We start from the raw sequence: 18742 nt of genomic DNA, 5'->3' as shown, positions 1-18742 counted from the left end.
TGACCAAAGGTTATAGCAACAACTCCCACCAGAAATAAGACAGAAAAGGCAGCCTTGGTGTCAAATAAACTGAAATAGTGTTGTGGTTGTTCCTGAGAGCCAGAGGTAAATGTGTCACTGAATCCAAACAGCAGAAATCTTCCTTGGAAGTACTCTTTGGCAGTGTAAGCAAAGGGATTAATCTTTTAACTTTATAGTGAACTAATGAGAAACTGGGCATCTATCTCTAAGCCTTAATGAGATAGAGGATGAACGCTTTCCAGCGACAGCTCAGTCATTAAGTCTAATTGTGTTCTCACACTGAACATGACAAGCAGCATGCTGTCTCTATGGCCAATTCATTCATTTGCAGTACCATGTTTTCTAATGGCATGCAAAAAAAGGATAAGCTCATCATTGTAATCTGACAACAACACTTTTAACAACACTTACAACAATTCCCCCAACTCGTATTAGCCATGATTAATTTTTTTAAGTCAGTGGGGGAAGCACACACAAGGGACATCAGCTACGCCTCATCTGTCTACTTTAATTACCAACGCTTTTCTTTCCATCCTCACTGCCTCATGCTTTCACTCCAGCAGGGAGTTTTTTGTACTATGTGACAAACATTCCTTAAAGAAAGAAAGCGTGTTGATTATCTCTTATCTATACACACACTCCCCTAATATAAAGTAATGCTGAATTTAACGCCTCAATCCCCTTTCATTTTTCAAGCTTAGAACACTGTTTTCTTGAATATACCTTAAATTCACTTACGCGTTTGACTCTTGGAATCACTGTCTGTGAAATCAGACCAGGGGTATATGCAAAATTTTGCATTCAAATGTGTTTCCCCCCTTAATGGATCAGTGAAGCGTATTACAACTTTGGACTTAATATTGTAGTTTTTGCCATGTCATAATAACCTTGTACTCACCAAAGTAATTGCTCAGATCTGGGAACTCAATAAGTTTGGTTTGTCATGTTTCTTTCCTTCTTTTTGGCAATGTTTCCAAAAGCTATTAAGCAATTAACTTGAATGAAGACAATGTTACTATTACCGATGGAAATGATGGCCAAAACCACACCAAGACAATGAGTCTTCAGCCATGCTAACATGCTCACAATAACGATGGCAACATGCCGAATGTTTAACAGGTTTAATGTTTACCATCTTAGTTTAGCGTATTAGCATGCTGACATTTGCTAATTAGAACTAAACACAAAGTACAGCTGTTGATGGAAATGTCATTAGTTTTGCAGGTATGTGGTCATAAACCAAAGTACATGACATGATGATGGCGCTAGATAAAATGTTAAGGGATCACCAAGTGATTACAATTCTTACTGAGGGGAACATGAAGAGAGACAGAGAATGAGACAGTTTACTCAAAACCACAAATGCCAACCTCATGGTGGCGCTAGAGGAAAAGTCAGGGGATCTGTAGTCCGTAGGCTTCTTCCTCTGGGGACCATGAGTGTCTGTATAACATTTCATGGCAATCCATCAAATAGTTGTTGAAATATTTCATTCTGGACCACAGTGGTGGACCGATCAAAATTGCCATTCATAGAGACACGTCGCTAATGTGGCTGAAAATAAGACCCAAGTCGTAATAATAATACTGGAATTATGCTATCCTGTTCTGGCCATATTAATCTTAATTTGGAAAGTTTTTCTAAAACTTTCAAATCCAGGTGTTTTGTAACCTAGTAACACTTATAGTCCTTTCAGACTGACAGTGCAGTCAGTGCACATCATCTGACCTGGCTTTGTGACATCCTTGCTGCAGCTGAACAATATTTGGCTTTGGTGAACAGGATTTATCATTATAAACGGGAATTTAATTGAATGGTTATTGAGGTTTCAACATTTGTCCAACTTCCTGACTCACTTAAAAAGCGACCGGAAGATAAGAGAAAAAAAAGAACATGTCTGGGCGGGCCACAGACAGTAAGTGCCTGGAAAGCTGAAACTAAAACTGTATTCGCTATTTATTGATTCAATTTTGTGTAATTGTATGTTTAAGCAGAACTACAGTTGCAGACAGGAGACTTAACTGTGATGAAAAGAGATTAACCTGTGACAGCAGTCTCATATTAATAACTTAAATATGGGTTGAACACGCTTCCCCTGTATGAAGGGGGGCATCAGTGGAAAGAGTCGCACTCCTCCTGGCTGTAACCCCTGCATCCATTACTGCGTCATGTTTTCACTCTCAGCCTCTCCCCAGGCTCAGTAGCCTGTGTCGCTGCCACACCCGTCAGGCACTTTCACACATCTGCAGAGCTCACACAAAGTCAAAGACTACAACAGTGCTCTGAGTCAATCTGATTTAGAGGCGGCAGACAGCAGGTTTGTGTGGTCATGTGGCCCGGAGCCACCAACAGTCAATTTGCTGAAGATGATGCCATGCTTAAATCATTAACAGCAGCCAGACAAAGCTTCACCTGCAGCACCAAAAGCTGGGTTGCAAAAATTCAAGAATCAAGTGTGAACTTGTTCTTTTGCTTTCAGACGGCGCTCGATAATGAATCTGATATGAAGCAGCAGCAGAGGCCCAGGGGCAATCAATGAGAACATCCCCCACTGCCACGGTGCCAAACCCATGAAGTCCACAGTCTTTAGTCCAGTTGTTCAACATGCCAGACCCCTTCCACAAAATCAGGACAAATCAGTTAGACAGAGCAGTGTCAGTGACTTTTATAGTATAACACACAGCTCATTTGTAAAGGAAAAAAGGTTTTCCATCATTACTATAACTGTTTTCTATTTTTCTTTGCATAAAAAATATGTTTTAAACTTGAATTATAAAACGGTTCCTGTTCCGAAAATCCACGCACAGATGACTTGCATCTTAATCCATCTGATTTGGAAACAAAGCTGGCCGACGCCTAATTCACTTCAGGGCATGGTTGTTTAATTTTCATTTCTTTCAAATTATGGAAAGAAAATCCCATCACGTATATGGAGTGTTTCCACTACATTCAATCAGCAGTGGCAGCCAATACAAGACTGCCACCAACACTCCCAAGGGGATTTCAACATTTCAAAATTTGATGAAATGTCAGTTACACAAGCAGAGCCACTTTTATTTTAGCCACTTCTATTCTGTGCGAAAGTGAGCCTCCACACTGTCCAAAGTGGTAAAAATACGAGATTGTTTATGAGCCGAGGCAAGGCTGCAAACTAGACAGACATGAAGCAACGGTGAGGCAGGCCTAAACTGCACTGAAGGAAACTGCAAATGGCAGTTAGTGGCTCAATTTCATAGATACAATTTCAAAAGTCAAAGGTAATTTTTATTTGTATTTACCTAAGCATTAAAGGATAAGGCTGGTGGTATTTTTCTTACTGTCAACAAATCCCATGTGAGGCTAATGCCAACTGCTACTAACCAGTATTATCTGTGAATCAAAGCCTGACATCTTATTCCTCTGTGAAGTGATTGAAGAATACTAACTAGCATACTCACAAATGTGTATTAATCCACAGCTGAAAATAGTCCCCAACAAATGAATCAATTGTTTGCTGTCCATGATCAATAGGCAGCAGACTCAACATGTGTAATCAATAAGGGCCTGGGGAGGCCATGGTCAGTATGGTCTGATGATGTCATCAGTATAGTATAGACCAAGCAGCTAGCTGGGGTTTGGGATTTGGAGGGAACATTTTTATTTAACATCCCAGTCTGAAGTACAGGTCAAACACGAGTACGAGTTTTATATTTTTATATTCACATTTATAATGCTGACTGGTGTGACGACATGTCTGATTTATTCCACACATAATTTGGAAGCAAGAAACCAAAACGAGATTAGCTTGATGAAGATGGGAGAGCTTTCTACATGGTTTCACCTCAACCAGTCACACTGGTTGCCTACTGTCTCATTTCATCACACATCCAGAGGTAATGTGAAATATGAGATGATATCTGTGGGGAGTGATTTGAAAACATTTCAGTTGCATGAAACACACATATTTTGGGTTAACCCCTGATGCAGAGCAATGAGCTGTGCTGAAACCATCACCCTGTCATCTGTGCGGAACGCACACACTTCAGAGTGCTAATGATGTGTGTTGCTCAAAAAAATTATAACACTAAAAGAATTTTAGAGAAAAGCACCAGAGGGTTTGGGTACGACTGGTTTTGGAAAAGTTTGTGCAACCACATGCTCACTGCCGAGGTGTATTACTTTACACCTGTTTAATACCAAATAAATAAAAGTTTAGGATTCCTGCATAAATCAGCCAGGGAGGTTTAAGTTGACAGGTGTTGAAAGTAGGCAATTCTAGCTTACATATGTACATATCTGTTCTGGTATGTTCGACTCCATCAGTGTTACGTCACCCATGACACCCATTTCCTTTAAGACAAGGTCTTAGCGTAAGAAATCAAAAAATTAAGTTAATTTTTTATACAGGTAAGTACTAGCATTTTATGGGATTTATGTTGAATTGAAGAGTTCATAATTTCTTATTACTTCTCAGGACTGTGTGGGCATGTACAAACTGTTTGACTGATATGTAATTTCCAGCGTGGCTCAACCTACCTTCAACCTGGGCAGATGTCTATCAGCCCGAATAACTCCAAACACCTTTGGGGGTGCGCAGGGCCTTTAAGGATTTGCAGAAACGCTACTGACAGGTGACGTGTATGCACAAACTTAGACATTAATGTTAAATCATCATTCCAAACCTTATTCCGAGGTATCATATGAAAATAAAAATATTACACACAGCAAAACTAAAGAATACCACATATCCTATCCATGTTTACCCTCTGAGCTAAAACACAAAAGACCTGTATAAAACCAAGATAACAACAGTAGACAATGTGCAGATGACTGTAACATAAGCTCATTCTCAAAAACGTTAAGGCACAATAATCAGTCTGAGCTACTCCAGTGGAAACAAAGTCTAATGTGTTTCTGTAAACTACAGCAATAATGTCAAAACAGGAGGGGCAGGTTATGCTATAAAACTTTTACGGCTCCCTTCGCTGATCATTGCTCCTGCTGAGTAACACATGAGGTAAACCACCAACACTTCACTGCCCTGCTCGGTGTCTACATAAAGAGAAATTAAATGAGGGAAGCCATGTTGGGTAGATTTTAGGAATGCAAAACAGTTTTTTTAATGTGTATTGATGATATGATAGTTTTAGCAGCACCACTGTCCACTGTTGGTGTTGGCCCGTAGACACTGTTTTACTACCGCTTTTTTATGTAGCACTGTTTCCAAATGTCTGCAATAACCAAAGGAAATGCAGACAAATAATATCAAATCGATGTTAGAATAATTATTTTGGCAGAACATTTGAACTTTTTCTTCAGCCAGTGAATCCTTGAAAGGGGAAATACTTTCCATCTTCACAAAAGTATTTTATTTTCACCATATCAATATATTGGGACCACAACAGTCCACTGTGCATCTCTACTAGCCCTGGGGGTCCCGTTTTATCGGCAGGACCCCTGCAGGTCCCAGGTTGTTGTTGATATTTCAATGGAAGGAATGTTAATGGCTGACGGCCTGACAGTCTACTAACTAACTAACTATGTGCCAACAGGACAGCACAGGAGGAGGAACACACTTTTGAAACAAATAAATAGATACAAATAAAAGGATAAAGGAATACATTTAAGTTTAAATGCATTTCCAGCAGCTAGACTGTTGCTAATAAAGTGGCTCCCAGTCAAACCATAGCTATATCAGATAACGCATGAAATAGTGATCTTTCAAGGCTCGGATTATGTTGAGGACGTTTTTGTTCTTCAGTGCTGCCTGTAATTTCCAAGGAAAATATGATGTGGAACTTCTGTGAGTATACAGTGGACTGATGTTTCACAGCCGTTTCTACATCATTACTTATTTGACAAAAGTATTTACATCGTTACAGAATTTCTCTGTTAACAAAAAAAATGTTATACGTTAATACAAATGTTATAGTTATTTTAGAGATTTAGTCAATCAAGTACTTTTTATTTATTACATTCTTTACACTGTAAAGCTGCTTGGGTGGGTTCGGGTATGAACCTGAACATGCCATTTGTATGTCAAACGGGATCTGTCTACACTAGCGCTATCTGTTTTGTACAAGGTCACCATCAACTCTGAAACAACAGTATATTACACTACAACTGAAACAGATTTAGACTTTACAGCTTTGAGCTCTATACGTTCACATCCAATCACATGTTCGCTCTCAGTAATATATAACTCCCAATGCTAAAATCACATTTGTGTGGACAAACTGGACATGCAACACCCACATTTTCTTGCGTAATTGCCCTCATGGAACAACTACAAACGTCAGTACTGAAGTGCTGTTTGAGTTACATGAACTTTGGAGGTGGGGCGAACAACACACCGACACATACCCACTCACAACCCCCCCCCCCAGAGTGCTCCATAACCCCTGGAAACAGAGGCCTGGTTCATTTGCAGCCAGATTAAAGCTACTGAGGTGGAGCGGGTGGAAAAGATTATTCCTAGTAAGCAAGAAAAAAAACCCTTAAGCTCTCCATTAATAACATGAAGAGAGTGTTATTTATGAAAGCTGTCTCAAGGCTCATTGCTATACACACGTAAGTCTAGTATGTTGTAAGCTGAGCTATTACATTACAACTTCACCTACACCGACATGAGCCCAGCACTGTGTGCAGACACACAGTACATATTCTGAAGTGTGAATTAGTCGCACAGTGTGGTTCTGGTTTTATTCACCAGGATTACAGTACAGTAAATGAGGAATGGAACCAAAATTTCAGATCGGCTTAAGGAATGTCTAAATCAAAGCCTTGTAAATCCAACCCAGTGAGGGCAACAGTGCAGCCTGTATACTGCGACACTGTGTGCCGCAGCTCAGCTTACCAGCAAGTGGCAAAGGTTGCCAGGAAACACTGCGGGCTCACAGGGCGTTCACATTCACACACAAACACACAGATGCAGTCACATATCCATACAAACATTTCAACATGAGTCTGAGTACCTCTGTGCTGTTAAAAGCTTCAGTAGGGAAAAATGGGGGTCCTGTTGTTGGTGTCGTGTCAATGCAAGGATAACAGAGCCCCGTGACCCCTGACCCCTGTGGGAGTGTGAACCAACAGGAAGTGTCATGGTAAGAAGACGCATGATAGGCAGGTTGTAAAAATACTGCTCTGCTGAGGCAACATGTCTACTGTCTGTAAATGACAAGTAAGTGACACTTTAACGGGATAAAGTAAGGTTACCAGCTCCTGTAGCAATATGATAACAGCAGTTATAACAAAAAGTTATGATGACAATTTTGATAATTTTTTAATAAGTCATTTATCAAGTTAAAAATACCACATTGACTGGTTATGGCTTCTTTCTGCTTTGCTCAATTTCATACCACTGCAAACTGAATACTTTTAGTATTGCTAGCATTTTCTAGAGCTTTCAAATATGCAATTTGTACGTATGACTTGTATACCTAAAGCCAGGTACGGTAGTTTGAGACATCCCAGGAACATTGTTCTGTACTAGTCCACCAGCAGCCGGCCAAGGTCCTGAACTTTTAACACGCCTGTCCAACATTCGTCTTTGGCTTTCCATAGCAACACCCCTTTTCCCAGGACAGAGAGGCCCTCCCCCAAGGCATTTAAAGGGAGTTGGGGGGGGGGGGTGTTCGATTTAGGGGAGCTGTCTTGAGAAAAAGGGCGTTTCTGGGGAAACTGAGCACTCACTGTTCTCCAAGAGCTTTCATGGTTGCCACTTGGCAACAGTCGGCTGTCGGTATTTCAAAATGCTGCTTTTCACGCTTGCGTGCCACGAAAAGCCATACACACTCACACGAAGTGCGAAAAAAAAAAAACCCCAGTTAGTGTCACCACAGCAGATGCCTCTTGTATTGTTGCGTCTGGAGTCAAAAGCCAAAGCAAGCTGCCTGACGTCATGTACATGATATTCAATTTCAAGCGTACTTCTAAGTCCATTCGTTTCAAATCATAAGCCAGGATGAATGGCCACCTGTCTGACCGCAGCCATGCAATGCAAAGAACAATTCAGCAAGTGCTAAAGCGATTTCACACCAATTACCAGTCCCTAAATCTGCCCATAAATCTCCAAGTTTCAAAATGAACATGTTAATACAAACACTTGACTGACTTTCAGCGTAATTTCACAAAGTTGATTTTCAAAGGAGTTGTTTGGATGTCGACGGCAGGACGCTCGAGCTCATCTTCCAGATGGTGGACACTCCCTCTTCAGCCACACCCACTCACCTGTCCTTCCTCTGAGGAGAGAGAAAAGGAGTCTGCAGTAAACACCAGCTGTTTTCCAACTGACAGACAGGGGAGGAGACACCCTCACATCCTCCTCTCCCTCTCCTCCCCCGTTCCCCCTCTTTCCTCGAGGTACGCCTTCACCTCTCTAACCCCCACTTTTTCCTCACAATCCCCATTCTCTGGTCGGCTGGTCTTTTCAGCCTCCACTTCAACAAAAGAAACAAAAGAGGCAGGGCCACTTTCCCTCTTTCCCCCCTGCAGACAGAAGGAAAAGGGGCGTGCAAAACCTGCAGACCACCCCTTCCAGAGATGCAAAGACCAAGCACAACAAAAAAGCGTCTGCAAGCAAAATCTTTTCAGCAACACATGCAAAAAAACATGCAAACTACATGCAATGCATGCATTCTAGAATTTTCCAGCATCTCTGTGGAGTATGCACAGGTATGTGCAGGTGTAGACAGTAACAGGAAATGCAAAAGCACAAACCATCAAACCCCAGTATATTTTGTCTACTATAAAAGTTGTTTACACATTCTAGATCAGCTTTCCAAAAACTAAGGCATGCGCAGTCTAGCTCAAAGTGAATGAAAAAGTATGCATGTGTGTGGTGTGTTCATGTATTTTTAAAGCTGTGAGAACTAGTTGGTGTTTTAGACCTTGGGAGTGAGGATTGTTTGTGGGGTGGGGCTATATTGGCAGCTTTTCACATGTAGCCATTTTCTAGTGTGATGCTGTGCCATGCTGTCAAACAGTCCTTTTCCACTGTAGGATCTTAACAACACGTAACGCAACATGCAGCCATTGTCTCTGGTTCTGTTTTTATTTCTGTTCTCTGCCCGCTTTGAGGACGAGTTCATGGAAGTAAATTTGCTCAGGAGGTGACACTAAATGCAAGTTCCAGCCACTTTCAGGGGTTGCTGGCAGAACTGTTGATCATGACTAGTCGAGCAGATGTTTTCTCACATCACATCAATGACAACTGCGACAAAAACAACGGTAACCACCAATTTTACTACTGCATCTCTATCAACCAGGATGACCAATACTTTATAAAATGGAGAACACTTGTTGGTCAAAATGTCCAGGCCCTCGCCGGTATTTATTTATTTGGGTAGAGGAGGCCATTCAGGGGGAGCTGTAGTCAGCGGGTAGAAAATAAAAGATTTCTCAGCATCTGGCACAAATGGGGATACAAAACACAGATGAAACAGTAGAAAAATCAAGGACCACAATGTGCACAGTGGAGCAAAATGAAACACTATAAAGTGGTTTGAAGTGCCAGACCAGTGTAAACATAAAAGCAAATCAATATCAGATCCACTTTAACCATTGCTGTCAGTCCCATAACCACTTACTTCAATCGCCTACCAAATGGCGTATACAGTGGAAATACAAAGAGGAACCATTACAAAAGCCTTACCAGATTCTTAAAACTCAAGATTATGGGAAAACCCAGGTTACAGGTTAAGTTCAAAGGGGCAACTTGAATTTGAAAGTGATTGAAAGTAACAAATTAATTCTTTGACAATGTGCTTTTAATTAAAAGGGCCAACACTTTGCTGTGTGTCATATAGTTTTTACCATACTGATCAGGCATATTTTACGTTACAAATGCACTCTTTAGAATAGTCCGATTAATTGCTGTACCAGTTCTATCAATATGCCAGGATTATGGTGCCACGACAATGTTATTCTAAGCGTCATCCGATATTAAACAGAATTAGGCTACATTTCACGATAATGTGCATTTCTCATCAGTGGGGCTCATCCCGTCTCTATTCAAGCATATTCATTCATTTTGTATCAACTAACTCGTGCCATTTTTGTGGTATTGTCTACAAGGAGGTATTCTCAAGTGTCAATTGTTTACAGAGCTGCTTCAATAGTAGTGTCCCCAAGATTACTTCGGCTTTTTTATTTTTTGGCATCATTTATCATTTTTGGATCTGTGCAGAAACACACACCCTCTCTCAGTAGAGCCACCTACATACAGCACAGACTACTCCTGTGTGTTTAGGGGTTTAGGGTAACTCTGAGGACTAGGATTAAAAACTATTTCACCCTCAAATACTCTTATGCTATTAGATATCATGAGTCCATGATGATCATTGTGATCCAGAAATTTTGTGATGAAATGTTTTAAATTACCTTTTTGTTTAACAACTTTCAATTTGCCTCCTTTACGTGTTCTGTTACCAGGTACGACACTCCGCACCGCCTGAGGAACAGGTCTGAAGCGACTGTATTCATCTTGGTGTTATATGTAGGAGACAGTGAAATTGATATGTATATATCAATAATAAGACTAAAACAAAACCGGGTATTGAACCTAACTACTTTTCGAGAGGCGACCTAACTGTCCATAGAGCCAAGTACAGAAGCAAAATCTGCAAAGAGCTGACAGTTGGAACCGAATGCTTAGTCAGGCTCTTGTCTATTTATCATCTCGTCAGATATGTCCAAATTTACACAATATTTCTGCAATTTTGGATTGAGGACATTGATGAATTTTGCGTCTTTAATGATCTGGGTTTAAAATGAGGGTCCATTAGGATCAGATTTAGATTAGGCTATACTTTAAGACAGTAAAGAGGATTTAAGATCAAGTTAGAGGTAGAGGGATTCATGTCTTCAAGCGAAGGACCTCATAGGTACAGGAGAACCGTGTGTGCATGTTTGTGTGTGTTCAGCACTCCCTCCACCCTCACCTAATCCGGGTGGAGGTCTCATCTTCTCATTGCGAGGGCAGTGACAAAGCCCTGCTCATCCATGTCACCCTATCTCACTAGCCGGGCCTCTTTCTCTGAGGGCCTTCTACAGGCGGCTGCTTCAGCTCCACAGAAGGATGGGAAATGATACGGGAGCCAGGGTTTGCATGAACGCAGGCACGAAGGAAGACTGAGAAAATGAGAGCTGCGGAAAGCGTCCAGTGTTGAGTTAGGAGCGATGGATTGTGAAGAGGTTTTGCAAGAGGGTGATCTATGGAGGTTGCAGACGGATCGGAGTGAGAAGACAGCGTGTATGCAGGATATGGGGAACAGAAAACAGATCAGATCATGCTAAATGTCTTCTGGTAGAAAAGAGTGGTGAAGTGAGAGGAGCCACTATTTCTGTATTTTGCCCCCACTGTAAATTCCCTTATCAAAGTTTTCCTTCAATTATATCCTCAATGTTACAAAATACAGACACACAACGTTCCGTTTATGGCTGTTAATTATCTCAACTTTGTTTCTCAGAAATCACATTTTTTCAGATTGGTACGACAGATGGCTCTAAATACAACGATACCCATTAGCCTCAAGGACCGGATATAGTCAAAATGGACTCAGAGGCAAACAGGGACACGGACAGTGTTAGTGTTTTACTACACTGGGTATCTGCATTCATGGACGTGGTCACACAGGGCGGTGCATATAAATTCAGGGCTACACGCGGATGGTCTGCACGGAAACTGCCCTTTATAACACGCAGGCCATTGAGGCCACGTGGATTCGTACAATTTAGTACAATTTGGGCAAATATGTTGCTGAATGTTAAATGTTTGACGTACAAATCCCGTCGAGCATTATGAATGTCAGTGATATTAGTGAGTAAAAGAGTTCTTTTGAAGTTCTCAGTCAGTCCAGTTCGAGCTCAGGAGGTAGACTGCTTGGGTAAACTATCACATCACATCACGTGTTCTCCTAGTTCAACACTGACCTCAGGCAAATACACCAGCTTCATTCATGACGGAGCAATTGTAGAGCGCGCACACACACACACACACACACACACACCATGAGCTGCATGTGGTGGAGGCATGCAGCGTACCCTGAAGAGTTAATAATTCATACTCTTACAGAGCACTTCACGTGCTGCTTCAAAGGGATTTCAACACTCAAATCTATTTTACAATCCACAGTACTGCATGTATCTGGGTCTCCATTTACATATCTGAATAATGAACAGGCTACCCTGTCTAATTAAATCCTCAGAGAAATCCTGAGGAGTGTTATCACTGCTCTTGTTATCAAAGACTTTGCTGATTCAGATAATGGACACAGAAAGGCAGGCGCTTCTTCCTGTCCAGCTTGGGGCTTAGATTTGTAATGTTCATCGTAAGCAATATGTAGAGAGATCTGAGTGAGTCCAAATGTGACCACCAGTAACTGGAGTGGACAGCCAGTCAAGTCTGAGTTTCCAGGCACAGCAGCACTCCTCACACGGACTTACCCAGTAGCAAATAAAGACAGGAAACCATCACATATTCATGCTGCTGTGACTTTAGGGGATTTTCTTTAATCAGCCTGAAACGCTACATCAAAATGCAAAAAACAAAAGCACCCCCTCTGAGTTGTCTTTTTACTTTTATCTCAACAGTTGTGTGTACAAATGTGCATAATCACTGCATGAATATGAAATGGAACTCTACTACAGCACAGAACAAATGTGCAGTATACCACAGAGCATGAAGCTACCAATTTCATTTAATGATGCATTAAAGACATCTTCAAATAATTTCCCCCACTACACTGAAACTTTTGAGCTATACATACTGTACTGTCCTCAGATGAGGCTATATTTAATGTCTGCTATCTTGAGATATCCTACAGCATGGTGGTGGTATCTAGCAGGAGGGGCGCCTCATATCAGATTCCGTGCCCATCTTTTATCCCTCCGCTCAGGGTTTGCACCATCAGCATATTGTCCCTAATCTTTGTGCATCTGTTGGCTCACAAAGCCCCATTAAACAGCGAGACCACTCTGATAAGGTTACTGACTTAATGCTCAGTGACATAATTAAATTGAGTATTTAATCTGGCCATGGGAGTGGAGGACCCCTCGACCCCTGCCGGGCAAGCCGAGCGTTCACATGTCAAGTCTCGGCTGCCCTTCCAAATAACTTGTACTTTGATCCCCTTTGGGGTGATCGTGCCCTCCAACGAGCAAGATCAAAACTGGTTGCAGAGAATGTTCACTACATAGATTTCCTGTCAGCTGACTTCACCTGGTGGTGGCCCACGGGTGGATCTTTCCCTTCATAATAGAGTCAGGAGCACATTTATCACAGAGGAAGGAGGTTTCAGCTGCCAGTATGCTTCATCAGCACTGCTTGTCGGATGGTGGTTGAATAGCTTCGGAAACCCCCTCCCCCCACACCTTTCCTACGTCAGAATTGGGGTCCGACAATTTCTTGAACTTTCCCAAAACCAACAATCCGACATTCACACCCACCGCACTCCATGGTTGGCTAGCTGTGCGGAGGTGAGAAAGAAGCTGGGGTTTTAAGTTCTGTCTTAAGCCCTCTTTCTTCATCCTTTACACAATTATTTCTGTCACTTTTCACAACCAAGCACAACACTATAAATGTCTTCCAGGAGAAACTGTCTGAAAGTATGGGGCGCCCCGGTGGCTCACCATTAAGGCTGAGTCCTTACCGCAGCGGCTGGGTTCGATTCCAACCCGGGGCCCTTTGCTGCATGTCCTCCCCTCTCTCTCTCTCCCACCTTTCCTGTCTTTCTCTGCAGCTGTCACTATCCAATAAAAGGCAAAAATGACAAAAAATAATTTGAAAAAAATCTTTAAAAAATAAATATGCGAAGTTATCCCCATATTTAAAAAAAAGATATCCCATCTCCTACCTTGGTATGCTTTTCACCCTACCTTCCAGCGTGGCTCTTCGGAACAGCTATAAACACTTTAGATTTCTGACAACACGTCTTATAAACTAGTTCTGTTTGAGCATAACCTGACCCTTACTATTCTCTATATCACATCTGACTTGGCACCTTGCAGTGACAGCTCGGTCCTGACTGTGCAATGTTCACAGACGCCCAAGCTGATGAGCTAGTGCCAGTTCATCAAACCCTCAGTGCATCCTTGACATCTCCCCACCTGTTCATTATCACAATGACAGCATAAATGTCACAACGGATGCTAAGCAAGACGAATCACAGGAGCGCTCCCTTTTCCTCTCAGACAACGTTTGCCCTCGCACCCTGACGGCACTGATTGACTTAAGTTTGCATTAAGGGCATTTGTTCAGTTGGAAGCCGGGTAATGACACCCAACCCCCTTCACCTTTTGACCTTTGGCACCTTGACTGTGACAGAATTTGTGAAGTGAATCTTGTTTACTGGAGAGGCACTTTACCACCTCTGCTGTCACGAACCCTGTCTGTTAAATGCTGACATCTGTAAAGTTGATTGCTACTTATTAGTTCAGTGAAATTAATTCCATGCAAGAAATTTGTTTAGTTCAACATTGAGAAACCAAAGAAATGGTTTACAACTTTTCAGTCTTTGCCTTAAGTTTGACTTACTTGATTACTATACTGTGTTATTCCACTGATACAACACAAGAGAAAAAAATAATCACCTGGCCCTGAAATTCTTCTTTACTTTCTCATTTTCCTTGAAATACCAGCAAGTTTTTTTCTGCAAGTTTTCTAAACTGAAATGATTGAAACAACAAATAGTCCTCTTTACTGATCTAGCACCCTTTTAAAATTCAATTTCTTCCACCACAGGTCACCACAGGTCAAACCTTTAAAAAAGGTCAAATGTGCACACCACAATGACGGCATTTATACTCAGGGCCAAAGGTAATTCCAGACAGCTCTGGGTCCTGGTGTCTGACTTTATCCAGGTACAAGTACAAGAACAAGCTGGCTACTAGTTCTGCCAGTAAACAGTCATTCACCTCAGGAGCAATGAAAACATGTGCTCCACTCAAGTCTCCACTTAAACATCCTCTCTAATTGTATACACTCACAATCTGACATGAACCACAACTTTAACTTGAGGAAGCAATGAAAAGCTTTACTTATAGTAGTCAGACCAATGTTCAGTAGATGCAGCCTCTTTATTTTAGAACTTGAAAAGTAGGGATAATTTGCATACAATGCTCCAAATTACCTTTTTGTGCAGTTACTGCTGTCAGAAATAACTTAATCCCCAAAATGTGTTGGTTTTAGAAATTCAAAAAAAAAAAAATTAAATGATTTGTAGGGATTAACTGTATAAAGATGCAATTTAAAATAAGAAAAATGCTGTTAAGTGAATGTGAAAAACCTGAAAATGTGTTTCCATTTAAAAGAGCAGCAGCAGGCACAAAGTCTGGGCACATCCTAGTTTTCCCAATGCCACCGACAATCTGAAATAAATGAGCAATTATCATCATCATCATCATCGGGAGGGGATATTCCATCTCATTTCCTGGCTTATACTAAGCCATCAATTCTGTTACGAGGCAATAGGAGCAGATGGCCGTGGTTTAAGAAGGCACTAAACTGTGAGGGGAGACCATCACCCATGGGAAGAAAAAAAAACACAAAAGGTCACAGTCTCACTGGCAGCCCCTCTGAAGAACTGTCAGCCATGACACGTGTGACCATGTGTGTATTGATAAACACAATTAAACATTGCACAAGTTAACTGTGTTAACAAAAATAACATTAAAACCAGCATCTGACCTTTTATCTTCATTTGCAGTTTATGCTGTAAATTTATATGAAGGTGGCATTTTTGACAGGGAAATGATTAAGTAATACTTTACTGGAGGAATAATCAACGTTTTTTGCAATACAGTGCTCACATATATGAATCTTGCTATATGAAATATATTTCTTAAGTTGTGATAAAGTTATTTGAGCATAGTTTTGGTCCTCTACTGATTCACATTGTGTTGTAAAATGCACATGTATGCTCCCTGAACAGAATATCAATGAAAAAGATGACCAATTATGTTTTTGTTATTACACAAATGCTCAACGAAATAAATAGCAAGACATTTTTATGAGTTATTGGGCTTCTCTGGTAAATTCGGCACACATATCATACAGAAATAAGAACGTGCTCGGATTAAAACCTCAATTTTTAGACCCGGCTGACCTGTTAATTACACAACCCTCATTCACCTACATAGTAAATCGTGATGTGTGTTATAGCGACTAAATGTGACTACTTGAATGTAGAATTTTAATTGTTTTGGTCCGGAGAAAATGTTAAAAAAAAAAATCAATTATTGAGGAACTTCAAAGTAAGAAATATCCCCTCGTCAAAGTGGCACGAGTGATGACCCCGGGGCAAGCTGTGTTGTGCCTCTAAGCTGAGAAACACTGACAATTTTGAGACTTTATCATTTCATGCCAGTGTTGGAGATTTAGTTTTATCACTTCGCATTTAATTACCGTTCAAATATGGTCACACCTCGTACAAAAAAAAATGAATTAGTGATAGCTAGTGCCTCGGAGCAACGACGCCTAGAGGACGTGTATTGGATAAGTTAGCTAACTCGAGTGAAGCACACTGTTCACCAGTTATTGCGCTTTAGTGGCCTAACTCGGCGTTAGCTAACATAGCTAATATAGGTTAATAAGCAAAAGCCTGAATGAAAAAAAAGTGGGCAAGGGTTAAATCATGCACACAAAGAAGTTTATAGTGAAAGGTTGGTCCAATAACGTTACGACTTAATTGATATTGCTAGTCACAAAACGTAAGCTCGGTCATTTAGAGGGAAACAAGTGGGAAAACACATGCAGTTGTAATTTTAACTGAGATAAATAAGAACAGCAGAGGCGGACTAACGTTACACGGCCCAGACTGCCACTCACCTTGTCCCGTGTACAACTCTTCAATCAGTTGCTCAAAACGCTGGTTTACTCTTCGTTACTGCGCAGCAAACACGTTTTCACTGCTTTCATTTTGAGTAACCAATTTGTCCTCAACCGGTGCTTGTAAACGCAGACAAATTAGCCGAGACAGATAACGTTATTTCTCGAGGTTACGAGATCACAAATTCCATTGTCGTTCAGTCCAGACTTGCAAATTTCCTCTCAGGCATCCAACTTTCACTAGTTTACACACCTAACGCCTTGGTGGAAAAAAAAAAAATCTGTGCAGTTATTCCATGCGGTAAAAAGTAGCCTAATGCTTAGTTTTGTTTCTTTCCTCTGCCTGGTTTCACTCAGCAGGTTTCTTCCCCCACATGTAGCCGGTACGTAGTGGTGGGAATGGTTCGGTGATGCGCTCAGCGCCCAGCTCTCCACAGGCGTAAAAAGGGGTTTGGCAAAGAGGATAGCTCATGCTGCCTTCAAGGGCTCCTCGTATTTTCTAAAACCAAGCTAGAAAGTAAAGTAGGCACAGTACTCTAAGTCGAATGTGTGGTAGGCCTACCCGATTTTGGTTGTAAAATAAAGTTAAATGAACAGACCCGGAGCTACTTTCCACAACAGACCAATGAAACAGTGGTGCATCCAACATCCTGGTGCAAAGTGTAGCTATTGGCTGTTACAATTGTGACAAATAGATGCTCTAAGGCCCCGTTCACACTGCAGGCAAAAGTGGCCCAAATCCGATTTTTTTGGGGGGTCAAGTGACCATGTCAGACTTCTTCAGAGGTAGTGTGAACACTCAAATCTTGCTCAGATATGATTTTTTCAAATCAGATTTAGACCACATACATATGTGGTCCTGAATCAGACCCAGATCTGATGTGAACAACCAAGGCGGATTTGATGCGATTTTTACGCCAATCTACGTCGACATTTGTCACAATTATGCGCCGGCGAATTAGCCCTAGACACAGACAGTAACATTAAAAACTTGACTAGATATGGAGAACAGCGATGGAGCGAGTCAATGGAGGGAGAGGGAGGTGTTAGACCTAATTAGTATATGGGGAGATACTTCAATTCAAGCTAAACTAGAAGGATCCTCCCCTAACCGCGAAAATGCTTACTTCCTCCATAACCTCCCGAACTTTAGTGCAACAGCGTGCTGCGTCTGATGTCATTGTTATTGTTCTTTTGCGCATGCGGGTTAGTTTGAAACCTCAAACAGTTCACACTGGAATCAGATATAGGCCACATTTTAAAAGGTAATGTGAACAGCCAAACAAAACATCGGATTTGAGCATTAAGACTTGCGATGTGAACGGGGCCTAAGATGCAACCCATGGTGCATTGATGGCTGTATAGAAAATTCAGTGTTTCTAAACACCACTGCTCTGTTGGGTTTTTGCAGTTGATGTATTGGTACTCAATCCAGATGTGCCCACCAAAACCAGAACAAGCACATCTCGAGGGCCTTTGCAAAACTTTGCAGAGGTAGGGAGGGAAACCTATCTTTGTACCAAACAAAATCTTTCTCACACTGAGCACACCCCTCGTGTTGACCGTAATGACTCTTCTCTGCCTACAAAAAGAGAGGAGACAATATTTGCAGAGCAAATTCTAAACTGTATCTAAACAGCAGCAAGTTAACACTGTTAACACAGAGAGAGCTGGACTCATCAGTGTTTTAGCTCTCACGGCTGTACTGAGATGTAAAGGATCACCGACTGTTCAGGTTCAATCAGTCAGTCAATTAATCGATCAAACTTTATTTGTATAGCACCTTTCATACAGGTTAGTGCAGTTCAAAGTGCTTCACAGATGACTGACAAGCCGATAATAAGGCAGAATGCACGCGAGCAAATAAAATAATAAAAAATGTAATAAAATAGATATATATTATTATAAAGAGTACGG

The 18742-nt window shown here is 41.3% G+C and overlaps 1 protein-coding gene across 4 annotated transcripts in view; it reads right to left on the bottom strand.

The window, feature by feature from the left end:
• Positions 1–17306, bottom strand: part of plxnb1b (plexin b1b) — a 110029-nt gene extending 92723 nt beyond the window's left edge. For 3 of the 4 annotated variants that reach the window (XM_044175159.1, XM_044175175.1, XM_044175168.1), the window contains exon 1: positions 16826–17306. Coding sequence is in view for 1 of the 4 variants with exons in the window: in XM_044175152.1 (XP_044031087.1) it covers positions 15285–15302 (18 nt within the window). In the remaining 3 variants the exon portion in view is untranslated. Of the gene's footprint in view, positions 1–15284; positions 15318–16825 lie in introns of those variants that run through there. The other variant, XM_044175152.1, reaches the window with a different exon arrangement.
• Between the last annotated feature and the right edge of the window lie 1436 nt (positions 17307–18742).

Source organism: Siniperca chuatsi, linkage group LG2, assembly GCF_020085105.1.
Source record: "Siniperca chuatsi isolate FFG_IHB_CAS linkage group LG2, ASM2008510v1, whole genome shotgun sequence".
In the NCBI taxonomy this organism is placed as follows: domain Eukaryota; kingdom Metazoa; phylum Chordata; class Actinopteri; order Centrarchiformes; family Sinipercidae; genus Siniperca; species Siniperca chuatsi.
This window is presented reverse-complemented; position numbering and strand designations above follow the sequence as displayed.